The 25888-nt window shown below is 45.6% G+C and overlaps 1 protein-coding gene across 2 annotated transcripts in view; it reads right to left on the minus strand.

The window, feature by feature from the left end:
* Positions 1-8826: 8826 nt before the first annotated feature.
* The window catches only part of LOC149854009 (myeloperoxidase-like), a 31836-nt gene continuing 14774 nt past the window's right edge, over positions 8827-25888 (minus strand). For both annotated transcript variants that reach the window (XM_090026092.1, XM_090026091.1), the window contains 9 exons: positions 25491-25620; positions 23141-23347; positions 21600-21915; positions 19557-19717; positions 16804-17050; positions 15241-15411; positions 13429-13666; positions 11225-11436; positions 8827-9497 (listed from right to left, as the gene is read on the minus strand). In XM_090026092.1, the coding sequence (XP_089882218.1) occupies positions 9475-9497; positions 11225-11436; positions 13429-13666; positions 15241-15411; positions 16804-17050; positions 19557-19717; positions 21600-21915; positions 23141-23347; positions 25491-25620 (1705 nt within the window). In that variant the 3' untranslated portion in view covers positions 8827-9474. The remainder of the gene's footprint in view (positions 9498-11224; positions 11437-13428; positions 13667-15240; positions 15412-16803; positions 17051-19556; positions 19718-21599; positions 21916-23140; positions 23348-25490; positions 25621-25888) is intronic.

Genomic DNA, 25888 nt, shown 5'->3' on the forward strand with positions numbered 1-25888 from the left:
CAATTGTGTGTTTTCCATGGCACATGGCTCTGTGAAATGTTGGGGTGACTATGGACTGCACTGCCCCCCTCATCTATCCCCCACATCTTTCCACATGTAGATGCAGCTCAGCACATTGATTAAACAATTATGGTGTAGTAAACTGAGACCTTTCTTTTACTCCAAAAAGCATTCTTTGCACAGTTGTGGATATAAAAAGGTGGCTAAGAAGAGGTTGGATATGGCATTTCAGCTGCAAACACCTTTAGGAGGATTTTTGTTCTCCCAAGAACCAAGGCAAACAACACCACCCCCCCCCCCCACCCACCCAACACACACCAAACACCTGAGGACTCCTGCAGGCTCTCCCTCCCCCCACCTCCCAGCCAAGGAGAGATTTAATTAACCCTTCACAGTACATGATCCAGGGTGGCCAGGCAGTAACAGACACTGAGCTGTGCATGCCCACACCCCCCTCACCCCAATGCCAGCCTGCAAACAGTAACCCCCTATCCCAGTCCAGGCAGCTGCTCCAACTCCTCACCCCATGCCCTGCCCATCCATCCCAACCCCCTGTCCCCACTATCCACACCAAAACCTTCTCCCTGCCACTTTTGACAAAAAATGTACTGCAGACACAGATGGTTTCTGGCATAAATAGGCAAGAATTTTATTTCGGTGGGAAGAACAATCACTGCTAGTTGTCAGCAGCATCCATAATATGTGCTGCCAGGCAATCTCACACAAGGGCTGCCTGGCCAGCGTCTCCATGCTGGTATTATTGCATTCCATCTGCTGCCCATGGCTCTGTTGATCATTCCAAGTGATCTGTACAATTCACTTCCACCAGCCCAAGCTGCTGGCATGGGCCCAGACCCTGCAGTTGCTGCTCCTGAGGGTGATCCATAGAGCCCTGTCAGCATCCACTTCTGTGCATGATTCTCAGCTATCCCACTCCACTGCACACCTAAGTGCTTTTTTTCTGGCATGGTGCATCTATGTGCAGGCATATCATGACAAGCATTTAGAAGCAGGATCATAGCACACACCACCATCATTAGGTGTACCTCTATTTTATGCAGTAAGTCCAAGGCCAGCAGCAGGGTACTTAGCAACAGTTCCTCCTCCTTCTCACTCATGTCATCCAGATGCTTCATTTTGCATCTTCACTCATTTTGTCACCATTTTTCATGTCCCTGTCCTCATGCATTTCTTCTTAAATCTCCATTTGCCCCTCCTTGCTCATCCCATCCACAAAGCAACACTGATTACACGTAGGAAGCAGGGCCGCTTCTCAAATCATAGCACCACCACCAAGCAAGGGGGTGGGGGTATTGGACTCTTACCCGTAATGGGAGCTGCATTCAATCAATTAGCATTGCAAGTGATCTATCTGCATATCAATGAGTAACCCAATCAGGTGTCCATGCACTGGGTGCTGGAGCAGCAGTCTTTCCCCTTTAATGTGTTTGGTGGATGTGGGGAATTTGATGTGCCACGTGTGGCAGAAAGCCACCTTGGTTTCTCCCCAAAATCTCTGCCCTGTGACTATGTGATTAGATGGGCCAGCACAGAGGAGACACACCTTTACCGTATCTCTTTAGGTAACCTGAGCTGGCTGCATTCCTGAGGGAGAGGGGAAACCTGCTCCCTCTGCCTACGTGACTGGCATCAGCCACCTGGGTGGGGGGTTTCTACCTGGGGAGCTGGAATCTGCCTGGTAACAGGTGATGTATTTCAAATTGCTTGGCTGACAGCCAACTGGGGCTGACCTCCACTGGACCAGGTGAATGAGGTCACAGGGGCTATATAGGTTGGGGGGGGGGGGGAGGCTCTCTCTTCGGCCATGAGGTGAAGCAGCAGCAAAGCAGGAGAGACAGAGAAGCCTTGCCGTCGGGACCTAGCTCTCTCTCACCCCAAGACTCCAGAGGGGAAACTGGAGAGCTCTGGAAGATGCTTGTGAGTAAGCTACTCAATCGGATGCGTGATCAGAAGGCTACCTCAGCCACACTGTTTGCTCTTTAGGATTCCTAAGATATTGCTCAATCCTGTACCCTAGTTTCCCCTACCCCTTGTAATCAGTAAAGTTCTCCTTTTTGACTGGTGTGGGAGACTTATTGAGGGGCGGGTCTAAATTATGCCTAAGAGTCCCCTTAGGTCTGCAGACTAAGGGAGACTTTACTTTTTGCCCTCTGACTTGGGGAAGTGCCCCAAGTGCCTGTACCGGGTCGAGTACCCGTTGGACTATTAGGCCTGTGTTTCCCTGAGGACACAGGGCCGAGACAGTCCCTTCTCGGGGTAGTGGCGGCAACATTACCACCAGGCTAGCGAGTGTGCTCCAGGAGAGGGGTTGGCTGAGCATAAGGCGCCCCTAGGGAGGCATTCAGAGCCTGGAAGGTGGTCGGGCGCAGGGAGGTGGGTGGCGCAACGCAGGAGCGCCCCCTACTGGCCCGCCACACCACGTACCCATTCACTTCAAATTCAAATGTAGGGTTTAGTAGGATGACCAATGGTAAGACCCTGTAGGGCTGTGATTCAATTTGGAGGAGATTTGGGCTGATTCGGTGGCTGAATCTCCAAATCCAAATCAAATCAAGAGACCCAGTTCATAGATTTCATAGACATTAGGGCTGGAAGGGACCTCGGGAGATCATCGAGTCCAGCCCCCTGCCCAAAGGGCAGGAAGTCAGCTGGGGTCGTAGGATCCCAGCAAGATAAGCATCCAATTTACTCTTGAAGGTGTTCAATGTAGGTGCTTGAACCACCTCCGCTGGCAGACTGTTCCAGACCTTGGGGGCTCGGATAGTAAAGAAATTCTTCCTTATGTCCAGCCTGAAACGGTCTTGCAGGAGTTTATGACTGTTCAACCTAGTCATCCCTTGGGGCGCTCTGGTGAACAAACATTCCCCAGATACTGGTGGTCACCCCGATAAACTTATAGGTGGCCATCAGATCACCCCTGAGCCTACGCTTTTCCAGGCTAAAGAGTCCCACGTCTCTCAGCCTATCATCGTAAGATCTGTTTTCCTGACCTCTGATCATGCGTGTGGCTCTCCTCTGGACTCTCTCAAGCTTCTCCACATCCTTTTTGAATTGTGGAGCCCAAAACTGGACGCAGTACTCCAGCTGCAGCCTCACCAAGGCCGAATACAAGGGGAGAATGACGTCCCGGGATTTGCTCGAGAAGCATCTATGGATGCAAGCCAGCATTTTGGTTGCTTTATTAGACACAGCATCGCATTGCAGGCTCACGTTCATCTTATGGTCAATGATGACCCCCCAAGTCTCTTTCTTCTGTAGCGCTATCCAACGTAGCACTGCCAAGCCTATAAGGAAGCTGCAGGTTTTTCCTCCCAAGGTGGAGAACCTTGCATTTTTCGGTGTTAAACACCATCAGGTTCTCATCTGCCCATTTGCTGAGCTTGTCCAGGTCAGCCTGGATCACCCGCCTATCTTCTGGTATGGATGCTTTGCCCCAAAGTTTGGTGTCATCGGCGAACTTGGCCAGTCCACTCCTGACTCCAATGTCTACATCGTTAATGAAGATGTTGAACAGTATGGGTCCCAGGACAGAGCCTTGAGGGACCCCACTGGTCACAGGGCACCACGATGAGTGACTGCCATCAATTACAACCCTCTGGGTCCGACCACAGAGCCAATTTCCCAGCCAGCGGATCGTGGTGGAGCCAAGGCCACAACTGGGCAGTTTGGCCAAGAGGCGATCATGGGATACCAGATCAAAAGCTTTTTTGAAGTCAAGATATATGACATCAATCTCTTCTCCCTTGTCCAGGTGATAGGTCACCTGGTCATAGAAGGAAATGAGATTGGCCAAACAAGACCTACCTGCAACAAACCCGTGCTGGCTATCCCTTAGGATGTTAGCCTGGGCCAGTCCATCAAGGATGGCCTCCTTAATAAACTTTTCTAAGATCTTCCCCAGGATAGAAGTCAGGCTAATGGGCCTGTAGTTAGCCGGATCCACTCTCCTCCCTTTCTTGAAGATCGGCACCACATTGGCCTTCTTCCAGTCTTCGGGCACTACACCAGAGCGCCAGGAGTTTTCAAAGATCCGTGCCAGGGGCTGGGCTATGACGCTCGCCAGCTCCTTGAGTACCGTGGGGTGCAGATTGTCAGGGCTGGCTGACTTGAAGGTATCCAGCTTCTCAAGGTGTTCCTTCACGAGGTCAGCATTTATGGAAGGTAGGGGATCCCCATCACCCGGATCTCCCTGTCCCATAGCAGGCATGGGCATCCCATGGGACTGATGAAAGACTGACACAAAGTACCTATTTAATAGGTTGGCTTTTTCTTGGGCATCAGTTGTCAGTTGCCCCATCTGGTTTAGCAGGGGTCCAACATTGCCCTTGCTTTTCCTCCGGCTCCCCACATATCTGAAAAAGGACTTTTTGTTGTCCTTGATGCTTGAAGCTAGTTGGAGTTCAGTTGCAGCCTTGGCTTTAGATCCTCCTTCTTCCCTTCCTTAAATATGGGCACTATATTTGCCCAATCTTCTAAGACCTCTCCTGATCACCATGAGTTTTCAAAGATTTCATAGATTTTCAGGGTCAGAAGGCACCTCAGGAGTCTGACCCCCTGCCCTGGGCAGAAAACACTTCATTTCTTTCAAGCTTCCTTTTTGTGTTTAAGTTCACTGAAGAGTTCCCTGCTAAGCCAAGCTGGTCTGCCATACTTGCTAGTCTTCCTTTGCATTCAGAAAGTTTGTTCCTGTGCCCTCAGCAAGGAACTACAACCGGCTGTCCTAGACTCTTCCTCAGACTGATTTCTCCAGGAATTCTGTCCATCAGTTTCCCCAAGTAAATCAAAGTCTGCTTTTCTGAAGTGCAGAGTCCTTACTTTGCTGCTCTTCTTCCTTTTCCCCCCCACCCTCCCCCGGTATCCTTAACTTCATCGTCTTCTGGTCACTGTTTCCCAAGTTGCCATCCACTTCTACATTACCCACAATTCTTCTCTGTTTGTAAGCAGCAGAGTCAAGAAAAGCATGGCCTCTAGTTGGCCTCTCCAACACTTGTACAAGGTTGCTTGTGTGCTGCTGTATTGTCCTCACAGGAGATGTCAGGGTGAATGAAGCTCTCCATGAGAACCAGGGTCTGTGGTTGAGAAACTTCTGCTAGCTGTTTGAAGAAAGCCACGTCACTGTCCTGGTCTGATGGTCAATAGCAGACACCCACCACGACATCCCCTTTTTGCTCTCCCCTCTGACCCTAACCCGGATAGGCCTGTTAAAACTATGTCCAGTTTCATACTTGAAGCATGTGCAATAATACAGCTCAACTCCTGCTCTCCTCCCCCTGCCTGTCCTTCCTGAACAGTTTATACCTATCCATGACAGTGCTCCAGTCATGCAAGTTATCCCACCAAGTCTCTGTTATTCCAAAACACATCATAGTTCTGCGACTGTGTAAGGACTTCTAATTCTTCCTGCCTGTTTCCCAGGCTCCATGCATTCACATACAGACACCTGAGATAACTACCAATTGCCCTATTTTCTCAGGAAGAATTAGAAGACCTCCCCTGTTGCTCCCTCCTGCTTGTGCTATCTCCAGGATCACCTGCTTCACCACTTACCTCAGGGCCTTGCTCTCCATCTCCCAGTGAACCTAGGTTAAAACTCTCCTCACTAGATTAGTGAGCCTGTCTGTAAAAATGCTTTTCCCTTTCTTTGTCAGCTGAATCCTGTCTCTTCCTAGCAATCCTTCTTCTTTGAAGAACACCCTGTGGTCAAAGAAGCCAAAGCCCTGGTAGCAACACCACCTGCACAGCCATGCATTGATCTGTAGGATGCACCTGCTTCTGTCTGGGCCCTTCCCCTTAACAGGTAGGATTGAGAACACCATCTGAACCTGTTCCCTTCACACATGCTCCCAAAGTCCTTGATTAGTATCACTGATTCCCATATGGAGGAGCAGGATGGGGTAGTAGTCAGAGGACTAGATCTTTCTGTGACATCTCAGATCTGGGCTCAGGCAAACAGCAGACCTCCCAAAACAAAGATCAGGCTGGAAGATGGATGCCTCCACCCCCACAGAAGGGAGTCTCCAGCCACCACCACCCATTGCTTCCTCTTGGTGGCAGTGGTCTTGATCCGCCCAACATTGGGGATGCCTGGTCTCTTGCACCAACAAAACATGTTCCTCCTCCTCCTCTGTTGCTGGGGTTCCATATCTATTCCCCAGACAGACTGCTGCACGTGGAGATGAACATTTCTACTTGCTGCTAGAGTTCACAAGTTTCCAGCTTCCAACTTCCTGAGTATCCATGTCCTCTTCTTGCACTAGCACTGCCTGTGGCAGTCCTTCCTCTGCAGTCCTGGAGGTCTCTTCCAGGATTGAATTGATGAAGTCCTCATGGTGGTGGATCCTTCAGAGCTTCACCACCTCCTCCTGAAGCCCTCTTGCATGCTCCCTGAGGGTCACCACCAGGAGGCACTGCTCACATCTCAGGCATTCCCCCACCTGGCTCTCACTGGAACAAACCTGCAAGCTGCTTCTCCACAGCAGCAAAACAAGACCTGGATGGTAGCCTCAGTGGTGAGTGGTCCTTCCTGGACAGACACCTCAGAGGTGCAAGCAGAAAAAGCACTAGCAGTAGCAGTGGCTTTGGTTTTGCAATATCCTCCAGCCATTTCTCTGGGTCTCTTAATCTGCTGCTTTTCTCTTCCTGCCCCTCTCCCAAGCAGATCTTCCCTAGCAAACTCACCTGAAAGCTGACCTGTTCACTGCTTCCTGGCTCCAAAAGGTTCCTTTTTCCGTGCTTTCTCTCACCAAGCTTACAGTGAAGGAAGATGAGAGAGTTACCATGCAACCCCCCCCTCCTCTCACTCGGTACTCTAGTTAAGCAAGGGTCTTAAGTATTCACCTAACTCCTGAGTTTTAGCTACTTACACTAAATATATGTAGGTTAACTACTCCTAAACAAAAGAAAGAGCTTACCTTAAAGGCTCCTCTTCAAAGAGCGGGGCTACTAACTGACCTAAGAACTTCTTGCCCTATTCCCTCACTCCCTGGCCACACAGGGAGTCTCCTTTTATACCCTGCTGGGCCTGGACTGGATCCACCCTCTAATTAGGGCTTTTGTCAAACACAGGCAGCAATCACCCAGCAATCACTCCCAAGGTGCCCAGAGCATACACCCCAAACAGACACAGCCCACCAAACAAACACTCAGCAAACCAAACACGCAGGCAGCCCTGGCTCAGTCACTTTCCCGGAGTGCCTGATGCCAGGCTTCTCTTCCCCTTTCTCCTCTTGCTCCCAGCAAGTTTCTTGCACCATTTCCTACCCCTGTTTGTTTGCTCCCTGGTCACTCAGGGAATCAGCACTTTCTTCCAGTTAAAATCATGCAGAAGCAATCCTGGGTCACCTCACACCTCAGGGCACACTTCAAAGGACCAGGCAGCACCCCAAGAATAAGAATCACTGCATTAGTGTCTTCTCCAACAGCCTTGTAATCCAAAGAATTATCAATGCATGGCACAATTTACTGTGCCTGGGGCAATCCTCCGGTGGAGTGGAGCTGCTGTAACTTCTGCAGTTCTTTTGCCAGCTGCTTAACAGATGGGGACAAGGAAAAGGAAGACTGATTAAGGTATCCATGCACCTAGTTGATTTCCATCTTTAGGATACTGTAAATTTAGGCTTACCATATTTCCAGTATCAAAAAGAGGACACCTGTTGGGGGATGGAGCAGGGCAGAGGGCAAGATGATGGGAGGGGCAGAGATATGACTATGTCCTGCCTCTTCCCCTCACTTCTAAGCTATAGCCTGCCCCCAGCCCTACTGCTGCCTCTCACTCCTGATCCACTGTACCCCACCCCTCAGCCCTGCTGGTGCCGCTCACTCCTAACCTGCAGCCCCTACCCCTGCCCCAGCCCCACTGGTGTCCCTCACTCCTGACCCAAAGCCTCCTGCCAGTGCCCCTCATTTCCACCCCACAGCCCTCTGTCCCCCTCAACCCTGCTGCCCACACAGCTCTCTCTCACTTGTGAGCAGCTGCAAAGGCTGATGCATAGAGCACATGATCCCCCACGAGAGACTGGTACTGCCTTAGAGGGGGCACATGCCCCCCCATGACCAGTCCTGCTGACCATGGTGGGCTCCCCCCCATGGCCAATCCTGCCAACTGGAGGGGTCCCCCCACGGCAGATCTCACTGCCTAGGGAGACCCCTGTGGCCTATCCCACGATGGTCGATCTCTGTAGACAATCATGCAGCCGCTTCTGGGAGTAGCTGAAGTGATTGGGCACTGCTTGCAGGGTGGGGCACCGGTGTTCATGCCTGCCCCCCCCAGCCCATCACCTAAATGGCAAGCGCAGCTGGTCAGGGGGTGCACCGGCACTTTCAGGGTGTGCACATGCACCCCCAATGCATCTCCACTGTGATCCCCCAACAGTCAGTCACCTTGCCCCACTGCCCTCAGCCCCAAGCATCGAAGCTGGTAGTGCAGGGGAAAACCCAGAGGCACAGCAAAAACCTGGACATTTGCTTGTATTTTAAAAACCCACCCAGACAGGAGGCCAGGGGGCCAAAAAAGAGGACATGTCTGGGAAAACCCAGATGTATGGTAACCCTAAGTTATGGTACATCCCATTGCCCAGACAGCTCAGGGTTTAGATTGGAAATACTCATGGCAAGAATACCACCTTGCCAGGACTAGTGAACCACAGCTGTTGCATCCATTTTCTCATAGAAATGGTGATAGCTCTGATAGCCTTATTAATCCCTTTGTGGCTCCTAATGAAAGAGTTAATGTCTTTTTTCTTAAACAGACCAATTGCTGACTCACATTCAAGTAAAGATGGAAACTAACTGAAAAAAAGCATTTTTATTAAAGAAACCAGGTAACAGTGATCAAAGGGAATCACAAAACTGGCAATCATTAGTCTCAGTCAACTGCATACTTCTGTGAAATTAGCAAGCCTTATTTCTATTAAAGGAAAATAGCTGATTATTTGTTGCAATTCCTTAGTGAGCAAAATAGGTGATAGATATTAAAAACATGAGCTATATTAAAAGGTCTTCCAGTCCATCTTGGACTGTATTCCCCACCCTGGGCTAGCACAGCAATACAGTGCTATATCAGAGCAGGAGTCCAACATCTTTATGTGTAACTATAAAAGAAATGTCTTTCAAATGGTAAAATTGACTGAGGTCCAGTTTGTACGAAGTTCATAAAATGGCACCTTCTTGAATTATTTCCTTATCCTAGTGAAACCATGATTTTGTTCAGCAATCTGCTTTGGAATGTCATTTTTAGAACAAATTGTACATTGAACTGGGACTTCTTTTAATAATGCTCACTTTTAATTTGATTCCACCTTCCTGAAAAGGCCTACCACAAAATAAGATCAAGCAAATCGATAGCAGCTTTGCTCCAATATTCCAGACAAGAAAATACTAGATCAAACATGCTGAAGAATCTGTTCCAGTAGGTTTCTGAATCCAGATGTCTAGCCGACCACCAACTTTGATCATTTAAGAGTCACCAGATGCTTCTTCTGGGGAAGTCGAAATGAACAGGGTATTAGTAACAAAGAGACAGGGAGTACTGCCTGAGCATGAGAAATTGGGGTATGAGATGTGGGTTTTATCTCCATCTGTTAGCAAGGAACAGAGGAGCAATTGGAGATCTGGGGCAAGGGAGGAAAAGGACAATTATCCAGACATTCATAGAAGAGATTTTTGAGACAGTTGTATATCTAAGAGAATTTCTGACATATTTGCAATCTCCCTCCCCTGAAATCTAACCAACAGAATTGTATAGGGATCAACTGGCCAAGAAGATTGATAACAGGCTGGAGGTCACAGTGGTTCCTCCTGAAAATGTGACCTCAATTGGTCTATAAGCACAGTCATTAGGTAAATATTCATTAATATTAATATGAATTTAATTTCATTGTTTTCACCCTTCCTTCCCCCGCCCCCCCAATCAATTCCTGGTCCTCACAGATAGTAAAAAAGCACAAGGGTGAATTGATTCAGTCTTTGCAGGTTAGTCTAAGATGCAAGGATTGAAGCAATAAACAAATGAACAGACATTCACTTCTGATTCACGAAATGCAGCCACATGCCTGCAGTGGCTCAAGCTAGGCGCCAGAGGGTGATAGAGCAGAGCTCTCTAGCACATAGCTAGCATGGACTGTATGTTCACTTCCACTTCCTGCTGCCCCAAGGTCTCTGAGATTTGCAGTCCAGAATTAAAGCAGCAGGACTCTGCAGGATTGCTCATCACGCCCTCTTCCTGCTTCCAGGTGTCACTGGGATTTGTAGTCCACAGTCACAGCCAGCGCTAAGCAAGGAGGGAAAACAGATCCATACTCTAGGGAAGGTAACTTAAGGTCCTTGCTGGCCCCAGCCCACAACAGGGGTTTGCCTGGGAGAGGGGGGCGGTAAGTCAACCAGTAAGGCCAGTGAGCCAACCCTCACTGCTCCAGCTAGGGAGGAGAGGGGAGGGGCCAGCCCTGCTCTCTGGAGCTGACAACAGCCTATCCCAGGGCTGCAAAGCATGCTGGGATGCTGGGAGAGTCTGATTTAACTTGAACGAGGAAAGGGTCTGGGACAGAAGTTTCACAAATGGTTTGACCTAAAATCAGTTAAGTCTGATGCTACATTCAGCCAGGATTATCTTAAACCAGTTTCAGTCATTTTAAAACCGGTTTATGTGCACTGAACTTCTATTGTGTTACAGGTTGAAACCAGTTTCTGATCACTTAAACAGGTTTGTGCGCAACTTCTATCCCTAGCCCCAAAGTTTAAAACCAGCTAGATACCTGGTAGTGGCAAAACTATTTTTCGTCAGGCAATGCTGATGGATCAGTTGACTTCATGGCTCTATAATTTACCTGATCCTTTCTAAACACTTCATTCGACATGTGTTAACAACCCCTGCTCCCCTCCCCACCTGGTAATGAAGCTCCTATTTCATAGCCCCACAGATTATTTTTTAACATATTCCAATTAAACTATTTGTTTTTTCTTCTATCTTAAACTGAATAATACAACCTTAGGCCCCAAGCATATTAGTAAAGTTTCTAGTGTATTTTTAATTGGAAAAAAGTATGTGTTGTTTTATATGTGATGATACACCTCACTATTTGCACCCCCCGCTTTTCCAAATTCTAGATCTGCCCATGGACATAAATATCTATTTTTGGTACCCTGGAAGAAAAATAATATTTCCTGCCTAACAAAACTTCTACCATGAGCCAACATATTCACTCCGCACCTTTTTCTGCATTCTTTAATCTCCATGCCGAGAGGTCCAGCTTTGGTATCTGGTTGCAGCTCACAAAGTTTGTGGGGTATCTGTTGGCCTGGAAAATGTCCCTAGGTACTTTCTGGATGCGTGTGTTATCACAGATTATGCGTGACAAGGAGATCCTGGATAGGGCCTGGCGTTGCTTTGAAGTAAAAGTTTTTTGATTTTCCCACCAGAATCTACAAGAAACAGAAGGAAAATAGCAACAGATTTTATCCTGTAGGTTTCTACACACTTTGGACCGTTGACTATGAAGTGTCAGAAACAGGAAATTCAGAACTAAGGTTAAATTTAAAAAACACGATAGTAAAATCAAACAGGACATTTATGTAGGCAAGTCTGGGGTCTCTCTCTCTCTCTCTCCCCCTCCCCCCCCATTGTCAAGCATATGGGGAAGAGGCAGAGATGATCCAAGTAGGGTGCAAGGCCCGGGCCCAATCAGCTTGTGTGGGGTCCCACCCCTGGATGCAAAGAAGCCAGTGGCAGGTTCGGCAGCGGGGGGCAGGAGGGGGTAGCAGGCAGCCAGAGGCACTGATTTCAGCAGAAGATTCAGCGTTGGGGGGGGCATGTCGAGTGGCCAGATGTGAAGCCAGCAGCAGCATGGCATTGCAGCACCACTCCATCTAGCTCTACGGGGCCCCCCCAAAGCGTGGGGGGTCACCCTGATTCGCCTCCCCCTAGAGATGGCCCTGGAAAGAGGGATGATTGAATGACTGGAATCCCTACTGCTCCACAACTGAGGTCATGGAATATTGCTTCTGTTGAATGGTGTTTTCTGCAAAGGGTGAATTGTACATCTTTTGAGTGAATGAGAAATGAGGCTCTGTTAAGTAGCTTAACTTTTCAGTTCCTTGCATTTCATATTTAAGCATATTATAGGTAGAAAAATCTTAACTAAGGGATTGTAAACACAAGGAGTTGAAGAATAAGCATCCTGATTAAATATTTATGGTAAATACTGGAACAACAGCATCTATGCCTATTTCTGTTTAAAACCATGCATTCTTTTAATACCCTTGATGTAACTTAACTTTAGAGATATAGCAGAATAGACTTGAAAGCCAAGGAGAAAATAAAAGTAAAAGGAGATTGCAATAATAGTCTCATGCTTGCGGTGTTCTGCAAACCTTAGTTGTGACTCTACCAGAGTTATAAAGGTTGCCCTAAAACCAAGTTAATAAACACTTACCTGGATCCAATGGTTACATGGAGATATTACAAAGATAAAGATATGGTTGTCCCTTCTTGGTTGGAGCAGATAAGCAATAATAAAGGCTTTGCACATTGCTTTAGTTAGAAGGAACAAAATATAATACCAAGTCAAGAATTTCTGGTTGAAGTCATGTTAAAAAAATCTACACAGATCTTGAGTGCAGTGGGAACAAATAGTAGGATGCCTGCTATGAGTCACCCAAAATCCAGTCTACCAGTATATTGTTATGCACATAAACTTAATAGGTATCATCTTCAAAAGCATGTTGGGCATTAGAAGCATAACAACCATTAATTTTCAGTACGAGTCAAGTGCCTAACTGCCTTAGCCACTTTTGAAAATTTTACTCAAAGAGGGAGGCTCCCAAAATATTCCATGGGTCATTATTTGACCTGCCAGGATAGCTTTGGGTGACACTCAGCCCATCAAGACATTTTTCATATCCTTGGAATTACTTCAAGAAAATTATTCTTGCCCTTGTTGGGACTCAAGCCAAAGATTAAAATGTTTGGAAACATAGAAAAAGGAGGGGTTTAAGCTACAAATGTTTCCATTAGTCATGGGCCAGCAGTGCAGAGAAGGACAAGGAAATAAAATCTGATTTGAAAATTTAAAAAGTTATAAGAAAGGGAAGAGGCTGAAAAAGAAGAGCTTGCCCAGACTTCAGGGATGCTAATGCTTTCAAAAGGGGCCACTAATTCTTCAGACCCCTGCAGAGATTGATTTTCAAAAGGCACTAAGCACTCAAAACTCAGTTCGTGCTAACAAGACCTGTGAGGCTTCAGCCTAAAGGGTCCCCCAAAACAGCATGAGCCCCAAATACTTTTATCCAGGCTGTCCCAGTGGATACAAATGGGCATGTATGCATTACCAAGAAGAAAAGAAAACCTGAGAAGGGTGATGATACAATCACAGCTGCAGCCATCCCAAACACCTCTTCCAGGACTCCAGCCCTTACCTGTCCCCATCTCGCAATTTCCTAAACTGAGTGCCAATGAGACAAGCCATCAGAGGCCCCACTCTGCCATTACGAACAAAGGGCTCTGCAAGGGCACCAAGCCAAATATCAATGTTGTTCGGTGTCCTGTACAACTGAATGAACTTCTTAGCCAAGTTGGTGTTCCTCAGCACAACAGAGAGTTCATGTTCATTGCGAGGTTGTGAAAGCCTACAGAATCGTCTCCAGGAATTGTACCCTGTGGAAGCAAAGCAAAGTACAATCAATGCCTTTTTCCTTCCACATGAGCTACCAGTTCGCTCCTCTTTTACCTTAGAGGCTAGGGGAGCTGTACATTTCTTGTTTCCAGTTTATCTAAAGACTTTTCCAAACAACTCACCTTACTGCCTATGTCTCTGGAATTAAATTATTAAGGAAGTTATATGACAGTCTCCCTATTACCCTGCACAGTTCATGTGTTCAAGCAAAATGACCATTCTTTGAATGATGTAGTTTTCCCATTATCCTTGCAGGAAGTTTTTAGTCTACCTATATAACTCTGTCCTCCTGCATTTTGGTCATAAGCCAATGAATAAATGTACCTCTCCATGGAGTGATCACTGATCAGTAATTTTCAGGCTGGCTCTACAGATTAAGGCTTAAATACAAATAAAGACTTGAGTGTCTAGGACAGGACTTATTGTCAAATGTAACCATCTAGATCTGAAATAGTGATCCAAAAAATCCCACTCAGTTACCACCTAACCCTGGAGGTGTTTAAATTCACTAAGCATCTCCAAATTCCATCTTAAAATTTGCCTAGGTCTCTAGACTTCTTAATGTGATATGAATGCAATGGATTGTTTTCCTGGATCTCCATCCTTCCCCATAAGCTCCACTCAGATGCCTATTTTAGAGAGCAACATCCTACTTACTCATTTATTGTGGTATAGCATAAATAACAAGATAAAAAAAAGATATCCCAAAGAGATCTCAGCCAATACCAAGATATTTATACTTACGCTCCTTGATAGACATTTTTATCCCAAGATGGGTGAATAGGTTTGGTATAGTTCATTTTTTGTACCATGCTTTTGGACTATCTGTTTTTCTCTTTAGATTTCTAAAACACGCTGTCATTTATAGTCATTAATTCAGTGTAATTAATGAATGGGACTTGAGATGGAATAATTGCATAAATACAGACTGGAGAATGATTGGCTAGGCTGCAGTACTATAGAAGCTCCTGGGGATTACAGTGGACCATAAGCGGAATATAAACCAACACTGTGCTCTTGTTGCAAAAAAAGACAAAAAAGCCAACAGTATAGGGGGTTACATTAATAGGAGGTCTCTTGCATATCAACAACAAAGGACATGAGAAACAAAATTTAGAAAGACAGGCAAAAAAGAACTAGGGTTACTCAGTCTAGAAAAGAGAATACTGAAGAAGAATTTGATAACAGCCTTCAAATTCCTGAAGGGAGATTACAAAACTGGAGATAGACTTCTCTGTGGTAGCAGAGGACAGGATTAAGATACACAGCCCCAAACTACAGCAAAAGAAATGTAGGTTAAAGATTAGGAACCTTCCGACTATAAGAGTGGTTCAAACATTGGAACAGGGTAACTAGACAAGTGGTGGAATCTCTATCCCTGGAAATTTTTAAAAGCACACTATACAGACACTTGACTGGGATGGCTTAGGGGTGATCCTATTCTGAGCATGGGGCTGGAGTATATGAGCGCCTGTCCAGCCATATTTTTCTATATGTATTGTTTCATTTCCTCTAGAGATCTCTTTCCAAAGATAGCGTTAACTGCAGTTCCTACCTGGGAGGCCATGGTCCCTCCCACGTTGCATGTTAAGGGAAGCTAGATCCAATCCAATCCTCCGCACCTGGTCAAACAATCGGTCCCGGAGTTCATCCACAATCATCTGTTTTTGCGTCATCAGTTTGGCCTGATTACCCATCAGGCTGCGGAGTAAAGGATCAATGCCTCCTGCAATGATTGAACAGCTGCTTGTGAACTGCTTTACACATCTATCTCCATTAGCAATGGAAACTACATGTGGAAGAGTCCAGCAAAGCTGAAATGACCTTTTTTTATCTACTTGCTAGTACAATAGATATGCTGTCCTGATGAAGGCCGCTTCAAAAGAAGAGATGGTCCAGTGACTAGGGTACTACCCTGAGGCAGACAAGCTGTAGGGTTCATGCCCTGCTTCACCCCAAGACACTTTTTGTGACTTTGTGCATCCCAAAAAACTCTCAGACCTCAGATCCCTGCTTATAGTTTGTGGGTAAATTCAGTGCCACATCTATCAAGAGACTGCCATAAGTTCAAAGATCATGAAGCAGCCAGATATAATGGGAAGGGTGCCCATATAAAAACCTGTGGCTGAATTTTTTTTGCAAGTGTAATGCAGAGTTATTTCAAAATTTTAACTTTATTAGCATGTACAACATTAAGCAATTATGGTGTGAGCTCCCTTAACAGGAAGAGTCATGTGTTGCCCACAAAGAGCAAGATGCTCTGGCCCCTGGTAAGTGGCAGAATTAGTATCTGTCGCTGTGACAAGTATCCTTATTTTGATTAAAATCACATTGAGCTTGTCTGCCATAAAAAAGACACCAAGGGTGAGGTCACATGTTATACTTAGACCATACTAAATCTGGAATGTTAGCAGTGCTAAAGTTAAAATTATAAAGTGCTGTGAACTTTATACACATTAAGGGTTAATACCATTTCTTGCCTGCACAGCTCTGACTTGCTACTACAGCTGGCAAACAGAGGCATCCTTAGGAGCCAGGACACTCAAGCAATATGTCTGCTCTGGGGAGGGTAGGAACACTGGAAGCAGTGCATCCTGGAGGATTGCAAATCGCTCATTTTATCTCTAGGTAGCATGGCCCAGAGTTAACCTCTTGCCTGAAGCTGCATAACTTTAAAGCAGTTGGAGGGCACTTAATGTAAATTAAAAAGCTTTAAACATGAGGACACTTAAAATACAAGTGCTCTTTACATGGTCTAAATGTAATGTGTAACTTTCACACTAAAGGAGGCTGTGTCTACATGAGATGCTGGCTGCACAGTAGCTCATGACTACTATGCACTAGCATTGCATGGCAGAAAGTGTGACACAATGCTACTGCACAGTAGTCTCAAGCTACTGAGCAGTCAGCATCATGAAAAAGCCATTCAGCAACACTACTGCACAGTAACTCCAGTTACTGCACAGTCATTTAGTACTTATGAATACAAGTACCAAATGACTGCGCAGTAACAATTGTCCATTCGGTGTCTCATGTAGATGCAGCCAGAAACTGGGAAAGGTCTGAATGAGACGTAGATACAGTCTGTAAGAGTTTGGGGCTCCAAAATAGGTTTTACCTTCCATTACAATTCTCCAAACAGCAAAGAAGGCTTTGCTGAGAGGTATTTTGGAACCTATAGGCTTATGCCGTTCATTTAACCGTTCCACTACAGGTGGGATGGAACCATGAGCAAAGCGGAAAGCCAGCGTGAAGACATTGGCTATTCGGGGATCCACAGAGCTCTTGTAGCCTTTGTAGGGAGGAAGAGCTCTCCTGAACGTGTCTCCCAGCAGCTTGGGCAGGTAATCTCTGTAGGTTATTATCTAGGAGGAAAAAAAAGAGAGCAGTGAGCCACTCATTGCATCAACTGCCACCTCCCTGGGAACACAGCAAGATTCAAGGTCTTGCTTGTCTCAAACTAGAAACAGTTGTTATATGCAACTGGTTCAAAACAAGCTGTAAGATAGGATACTCCCAAAAAAGGCAACGGCTTAAACAAAATGGATGCCAGGAGCATCACAGAATGGGAACAGGGACTTCACTAGAATTCCACGTCACCCAAATACTCTTCCATCCCAAAGTGAAGCATCTCACTTACTCCCTAATTTTGAGCTCTGGTTAATGGTCACTTCTACAGCAGGACCCTAAACCACAGGCTCAGCAATCCACCTTCCAGCTGGACAGATTTAGGCATGGGCACAATAGGACACTGCCTAAGACTATGGCTCTCTAAACCATGCAGGTGTATCAGGATCTCACTGAAACTGGCATTTTCCTTCCCTTTGTGTCTGCATAGAAAAAGCCTGAAATGTAACCTCTGCTGTGACATCAGCAAAATTGCACGTGTCTGGTCCTAGGTAAAGAAACATTTTCAAGAAGTTCTAAGCACATAACAAGCTGATGTTAAAATGACAGGGCCCTTCTAAGCCACTGTAAACAGCTATGGCACATTGCATAAACTAGGGAAATGCAGCCACTTCTGGTGTGGGACACCCAGCTGCTTAACCACTCTAGTCTATTTTACTCTGGTGCATCAGATGTACTGGCCCAAGGAGCATATAGCAAGAGCTACTACCCATACAGTTCCAGGAGCTCTCTCATAACCTGCCCCTTGGTGTCAGACAACACCTCCAGCAGTACAGCTCCCACACCATGCATATTAAGTATTGATTTGATTTGGTTCTTGCAGCAACTTTTGCCTTGAAAATCCAGCTTAAAATACTGCTGAAAAACTGGCCACGTGTAACCTGTGAGACTACAACCTGAGGCAGCAGGCTGTGGGCAGGGGTAGATCCAGAGATGGTACAGTTGCACCCTCCCACCACCCCCCTGCCTATGATTTCTGTTCTACCTAAAGTTTAAAACCAACTGCTTGGTCGTGGCAGCAGCATTTCTACTCAGGCATGAGTGAGGAAGCCAATTGATTTAATGGCTCATTATAATTGACCTGATTCCTTCTAAACTCCTCATTCCATAGTTGTAAATGGCCGTCTCCTTCTTAATGGTCTTGATGTTCCACTAATAAAGCTATCTTTTCTTCTGCAATTCTACTGTTGTATAACTGCTCCTGGCAATGTAGCTCGTGTTCCATAGCCCTGCAGAACTATTTTAACTCTAGTGAACAACATTAACTCAAGTGTGGAAGCAGGGGGTGTGCAAAGCGGGCCATAGCCAATTTGGATTTAGATCACTGTCCCTGATTTCATTCAACCAAATCTGAATCTGAAGATTTGATGCCAATTCAGAGAATCAGCAATTCGGACACACACAGAGCTTTAAATGTTTTTTCTATATACCTCAATGTACCAATGCGGCTCATGAACACTGAGATGCTGGGGTGGATGGAGTGTCCCACAGGAGCGCGGGGGGAAGCGGGGGGGCACATGCTCAGCAGAGAACCCAAAAGTGGACCAGAAGTAATTCCAGTCCCCTTCCGGGTCCGCTGGAGAGCACACTGGGAGGAAGGGACCCTGCACCCCCTGCTCAGCGATTGGGCAAAGAGGAACTCCAGGTGCCCCCTCAAACCCAGGAGGTACCAGCCACCAAGCAGGGGAGGTGTGGGTGGGCCCCTGCGCACTCCCTGGCAGACCCGAAAGTGGGCCAGAAGTGCTTCTTGTCCACTTCCAGGTCTGCTGCCAAGCACGCTGGGGAGCACCCTTACTCCTGTGGGACGCTCCATTGGCCTCACCTTCGCAGCATTCACCAGCCACCTGCTCCCTTGAGGCATGTCGAAAAAAACATTTAAAGCTGTGTCTATATCCGAATCTCCAAATCGATTCGGAGGGTTTTGATTCAATTCAGAGAGATTAAAGGGTCTCCCGATTTGGAGATTTGGCTGCAAAATCGGGCCAAGTCACCACTGAATCGAATCAGGAACCAAAGCTTCACACAGCCCTAGTGCAAACATTAACTCAGGTCTGGAAATAACTTTCAATGAAGCATTGAATGCACTGTCAAAATGCTCAAGATGACTACATTTTGTTTTATAAATCTTAGAGATGTACATTTAATTCTAATCACTACAGGACTAATAAAACAGCATCTTGTGATTATTTTTGCATAGTTCATTGTGATATTTTTATACATCATATACTTAATTAGCAAACTAATGGACATTCCAATACAGATATTTTTGTTTTTACTTCATTCTTAAACTGAATAATATAGCCCTAGGCCCCTAGCTTATTAGCAAAGCTTATAGTCTCTTTTTAATGAGAGAAAATGTGTTGTGTTACGCGTGATGATGCACCACATGATCTGCATCCCCCTTTTCAAAGTCCTAGGTGGTTGTGGGTAAACCAGTGACACATGCAACACTGTAGCCAGTACCTGGACGGTGGCACCTAAAATCTTCCTGGCTTCCTGGTAAAGTTTTTCTCCATTCCAGAATGGATTTAATTTCTTCAGCTGTGTGGCCAGACGGTTGTGCTCCCTCATAAAAAGCGTGTGCATAGCAGCAAGCTCTAACATCTCACTGGATCGAGTGTCACCTACAAAAACCAAAATCATTTGTCTCCTTCAGCCAACCCATTCTTATATGCCACAGATCTTGATGGACTTGACTATTTTATACTAACTGAATTATCTCAAAGCTTCCCCTTTCACTCATGCCACCTTCCCCCTGACTCTCCTCCTTCCTGTGAGCACAGCCACGACTCCCCCAAGAACTCTGCAAATCATCCCATCACCCCAAGTCCTCTACTGCCACCCAGCTTCTCTTACTATTCATTGTAATCCACTCCCTTGCAGGAATCAATTCATCTTAAGTACAAGTCAAAATATTTGTCTAACCCACAAAAATAATTTGGGAATGAGAAGGTCAAAGTGTCAATATGTCCAGGTAAAACCTGCTAGGCACCAGGTATTCCGAACTTGGAAAAGCTGTGCCCTGGCCTAGCACAGGAAAGACACCTAGTGCTGGTCACATCTGCATGATACCTCATGCCTACAGCAACTCTCTGTTGGTTCAGGCACAAGAAGCCTGTGCAAAAGGTCTAGACCTTGATCCTTGTCAACAATACTGACCTCAAATTTGATACAATATCCATACATAACAGACACTAGCCAGCGCTTCTGTAAAGGGGCAACAGCAATATCCTGGCCTGGTGCTTGCAGCTATGACTCCAGTTAGCAGTCCCAGCAACTCTGCCACCTGCTTCTATTTCAGAGCTATCAGGGGTTTATGCTTTACATGTAGAAAGCCCCACCTTGGCTCTGTTAATATATCCTGTTATTTATAAATCCATGCTAGCTCACATGCTTATGAGGAAACGACCTCTTTCACGGGGATTAACAACCTATGGCCAGCAGGCTGAATCTGGGCCATGAAACCTTTGGATCCTGCTCACAGATGCAAGGCTTCAGTGGCATTCATCCCTGTGCTGCCGTAGGAATAAGCACCCGCAGCAACAGGGTCCTAGCACTCACCCATCCAGCCAGATCCCAGGGTGGGTCATTCTAGCCCACAGCCAGAATTGGTTGAAAACCCTTGCTCTATGGTGCTGTATTAAGTAATTAACAAAATCCCCAGGATGCTTTGTTAATTATATTAGGAGCCCCACCAAACTATGTATGACCGTGTAACCTAATCAATTATTTTTACGAATTGTTTATTAGGGGCTTTCAGTTTATAAAACAATTTGCTCATCTTGCTCTTAATACATCCCAGCTACAAGAAAAAAACTACTCATGTGCCTGGTACTGTGTTATTTTCATATTGTTCTCCTTTTCAGACAAACCAGCATGCACGGACTACAACAGCTTTGTACAGCGTAAAAGAAATTCTCTCCAAAAAAAGGATTTCATGACGTCAGACACTGGGCTTGCTCCATCTGAAGTCTGGAACACCGGCAAAGGTAACGTAAATCTCACCAGTCCTTCATGTCACTGATTTGTTATGTTTTTTTATAGCCCTAATCAAAGACCTCATGCAGTTTTCATTTCTGTACTGGTCTACTTCTCAGGAGGCACCACAGCAAACAAAAGAGCAACAGTGTACTCCTCACATCAGCATTGCTTTTTTTTTTTTTATTTCTGATCTGTCTCTCTTTTCTTTCCCTCCTCATTTTTAACTGTAGTAGCATTACACAGGAGGAAGGGGGCAGGGAACAGTGGGAAGTAGCTCCAGGTGCCACCCCTGTTGGGGAGGTAGGCTGGCACAAAAATAGCTGTGACCACAGCAGCAGCTGATCAGGCTACTGCAATTGGCACCGAAGCTGACACTGACCTGGTCATCACACAGCTGCCCGGCTATGCCTCCTATTGCTTGAAGTGTTTTTTTATAAATACCAATAAATAAGATAGAACCAACAGAGTTATTTACGCCGGGTCACCAAATCAGAGAATGACATGAGCTGCAAAAGCATGACTTACCTGCAAGAAAACATGGGATTTGAGCTTTCCCGCTGACCATCAAACATGGATCCTCCTTCATCTTAACAAAAGGCAAGAAAGCCAACCCTTGGTCAGTAAATCTGTTGTTAACAGCCAGCAAGCCCAGCTGGTTGTTCCGATTCCTTAGCTTGTTAGCCAAAGGCACTTCACTGCCATATACCATGCTGGCATCGAGAAAGGATGTGAGTGCATTGATCTGCTCTCGAACGGCACTGCCCATAGAGCATGCAGGGGCTGAGCGGGTGAATGGGATGCAATCATTTGTGTTTTTAATACGGGGATCATTGCGTGGAATCTGCAAGGAAATAAGCATGACTGGTCACCTTCATGGGAGGGCATGAACCCTCTCAGAAAACAACATTTCCTCAGTTTCATAACACAAAAATGGCAGGAAACACTGTATAAACACCCTTCAGTGGTGAATAGCCTGGAGACCAAACACAGCTCTTCATTTATGACAAAAGGGTGGGTTGGGTTCTTCTCAGCTGTAAGAGTCAAGATTTTCATGCACTCTGATGAAGCCCAAGTCTCCTCCACACCTGATGTGTGCAGAACTCCCTATGTCTTGAGAGCCCCAACTGCTCAGTGCCTAACCCCAAGTGCCATTCACCACCTCCATGTTCATCTCACCTGCAGGTCCTGGTCTGGCAGACCTGCTCAGAGTACATCCAACCCCACATAAAACCCAGCGTAAAGAAAGGATGGCGCCTTGTTTAACACAGCTGGCTACAGCACTTACCTGGGTTATGGGAGACAGAGGGTAGAATTCTGTTTCTCTTTGCCTGTCTATGTGACAGCTTTGAAGCTGCATAAGTGGCTTGATGGCACTTAGGTACAGGCAGCAATTCTACCTCCCCTGCAGTGTTGATGCCTAAATGTGAACCAGAGGGTCTAGAACCGTGATATCTAGCTGTGTGCCCTAACCACTCACTCAACCACTTGGGCTAAAGCACTGGTCTTCTTTCTGCACCACCACCTAAGCCAATCAGATGAAAAGATCCAATTGGCTTAGGTGCCTACTGCCTAACCCCAGCAAAGGAGTCATTGCTGTAAATCTCAAGCATGGATACTCATTCCCCTCAGTCAATCCAATGTTCCCCCTTTGAGAAGAGGCACATTTGAAAGAACCTGCAGGGAAAGACAGTGGCCAATATTCTATTGTACCCATTAGGTGCACAAATTAACCTAGGTGCTTTAAGTGCAATCCTACTCCCTTCTGCTTGAATCCCTGAAAAACAATTAATAGAAGAAAGGCAGGTAGATCCTTCTTCTCACTGCTTTTTGCAACTCAATCTTAAGGGTAAAATGACAGTGTGATACAAAAGTAGGTTACTAGACTTTCAGGAACTTGAACAGGGTGGAAAAGAATCACACCTAGGCACTTAAGTCCACTTAAATGTTTATCGGGTGAGAAGGATCCCAGCCCCACTGCAACTCCCCATCCCTGAGGTTAGTCAATTGTAGGGAATGAGACACCTCTTCTTTTTCCTGTTCTCTGGAAGGCAAAATCCTGTCATTACCTTGATGGGGAAGCAAGGTGGTGCTTTGACACAGCTGGTTTCACAGTTCACTGTCTCATGGAAGGTAAAGTGTGTTGGTGTATCAGGAGCGAAGTCCAAATCATGGTCGATAAATTGGCCCCACTGCATGAACATGAGTGCCCTCTGATGGTCCAGCCTAAGCTGTGTAGTAGGGAAGCGTACAATCTCATTTGACACTTTTCGGACCTGGAGAGGATGAAAACAAAGAATATACTAAGGAATAGATCTGGGAAAGCATGGTTTATGTAAAATACAGGGAAAAGTGTATCAGTTCCCAAGGTCACTGATAGTTCTCCATACGAGAAGGAAGCTGCTCAGACCTCCCGTTAGAAATGCAAGCTTTCAAAAGGCAAATTCTTCACTTATTTTTAATGCAGGCTGTATGTTGTGCTCCCTCCATAGAGAACTTTCACACTTTACTTTCCATCTGCTAACCCTGGCAAACACCAAAAATCCCCTTCACTTAGAGCTCTTCAACTCACAGTTCTGAAGGAGCATCATAAAAGGTAAGCATGAATTCTCCTTATTTCACAGATCAAGAAAGTAACAGACAAAAAGATTAAACTGTTGTTTTCAAATGTTGGTGTCAAGAATCAGTTCTGTGCAGGACAGCTCTGAACATCAGGTATGTAAGAATTTAGGTGCCTCGTGTTAGACATGCAAAAATCTAGTACACTTGGTTCAGAGATGATACCTTTTATTAGACCAACTAAGAAATCACAAAAAAGAATCTTTTTTTGCAAGCTTTCAGGCTCACATACCCTTCATCGGGCTCAGGGAACATTAAAGATGGTAAAAATGCCCCATACGTAGGAAATAAACTTTATTTTTGCACAGAGGAAGCTGAAGGTGGAAATCTGTCCCTCTGGGTCCATGACAGTGTCTTTCTGAATTGCTCTTTGTTGTGCAGATCAGGCAGGATTCCTTCCCTGGTGGTGTCAAAAGGCAAGCAGGGAGGTGTGGAAATCTTTCTTGCTACTCAGCAGTGAAATTTATAATCCTAAATTGGCTAAAATTCAGCATCATGTTAGACATTCCATTTAGAAGTAGGGATCTGAGTTCCTCAATTATTACCTGAGGAAGAGAAAGAGATATAATGCTGTTGCCTCTCATGTGGCTGGTGGTTTGAGGCCAATCCATGTATATTTGTAAGAAAACAGAGGTATTAAGGTCAGGCAGTAAAAAAAGAGGATTCTTGGATTTGTAATGGAAATTCTTAGGCTTTATTTTAAAAGGAAAAAAGAAATTCCATATTCTGGAACAATGTGCCTATTCACCAGCACTCTGCAGGAGTACCCTGTCTCATGCAAAGCACATTTTGAATGAAGCAAAGGCTCTAATAAAGACCTCACCTCATTTCATGTGTATTTTAGAAAATACACAAATGCACCACCTGGTTAGACTAGTGAAGGGCTGTGTCTAGACAAGGATTTAAGGTGTGATGCCAGCATCTGTTATTTGATGTGCCCTAATTAACACATTTTAAAAATGTAACTGGAGCCTTATTGACACTAAAGTTGTGGGGTTTGTAGATTTTAATATAATAAATTTAACACATTTCTCTACCTAAGAGGCCTACCCAAAGCTCACAATAGGTCTCTTTCAGTTGATGATATTCATTTTACTTAGGAATCATATTCCTTCTGTTTGGTTCTATGTCTCTCAGGGACAGGACTGTCTCTGGAGTCAGTCTTCCTTTACCATGCTCCTGCCCTCCCTCCACATCGTTTTGCTCAGTTTGTTGGTCGTACATGACTAGGGAGACTCTTTGTCCATGTTAGATCCCTGCCTGCTTTGCTAAAGCCACTTGTTTGTAGCTCCCTGTCTTTAAAGTCTCTCATTCTCACTGATTTTGGGAGTGGAATGGGAGCTTCCATGGAAATCCCCACCTTCTTAGGTCCTCTGTGCTTCTGACTGCCCTTGTCTCCATCACTGCACCCACTTCTAACAGGAGAAGTTTTCCCACACTGCCCCTTCTTCCACAATTTCCCCTGCTGGGTATATTTTAATTTTGGGATATTTATGGTCCATGACTCTGTTTAGCATTAGGTTAGTGTACTTGGAAACTATAAGTCAGGCCTGAATAACAATGAGATCAGCTTACAATCACTAGATTTTAAAAGAATAATAAATTTGGGGTCATCCCTTAACCCACTGTACGAGGCCATTAGGGTTCAGCCATAGCTTTTCCTGAAATAAGAGCTAGAAGCTCCTTATTTCTAATGAAAGTGCAGAGACCCATGACCTCTCCTCCTAGTGCCAAACTCCATGGTGATTTTTCATGATTTCAATTGCATTTGTGTATTTAAGTGAGTTTACAAATCCTCACCAAGGGGAGAGTGAATCCGAAAAAACGTTTTCCTTCTGTCCATCCTCGAGGAAGTGAAACTCCATCTTCATATTCTGCTGGCAGCCACCGGGCAAAAGCTCTGTTGGAAGCCCCTAATGTAGGATGTCTCCTACAAGATTAAATGAAAGAATCAGAATTTATAATAGCAACAAATTATTAGTGGTGGCACAATAGTGCCAGAGTCCTTGAAATAAGGGCTGGTACCCAGGTCTCCTCTATCTAAGAGGTGAAAGATGTGGGTTTGAATCTGCTTAGACAAGGGGAAGAATTGACCCCTAGCCTTTTGCATCCTAGTAAAGTGCTCTAACCACTGTGCCAGGAGGACACCATGCCTCCTCCCTGTCACCACTGGATTCAGGGTGTAGCCTGAACCTACA

The sequence above is a fragment of the Crocodylus siamensis genome, chromosome 13 (genome assembly GCF_052110815.1).
Source record: "Crocodylus siamensis isolate JL-2025a chromosome 13, ASM5211081v1, whole genome shotgun sequence".
Taxonomy (NCBI): domain Eukaryota; kingdom Metazoa; phylum Chordata; order Crocodylia; family Crocodylidae; genus Crocodylus; species Crocodylus siamensis.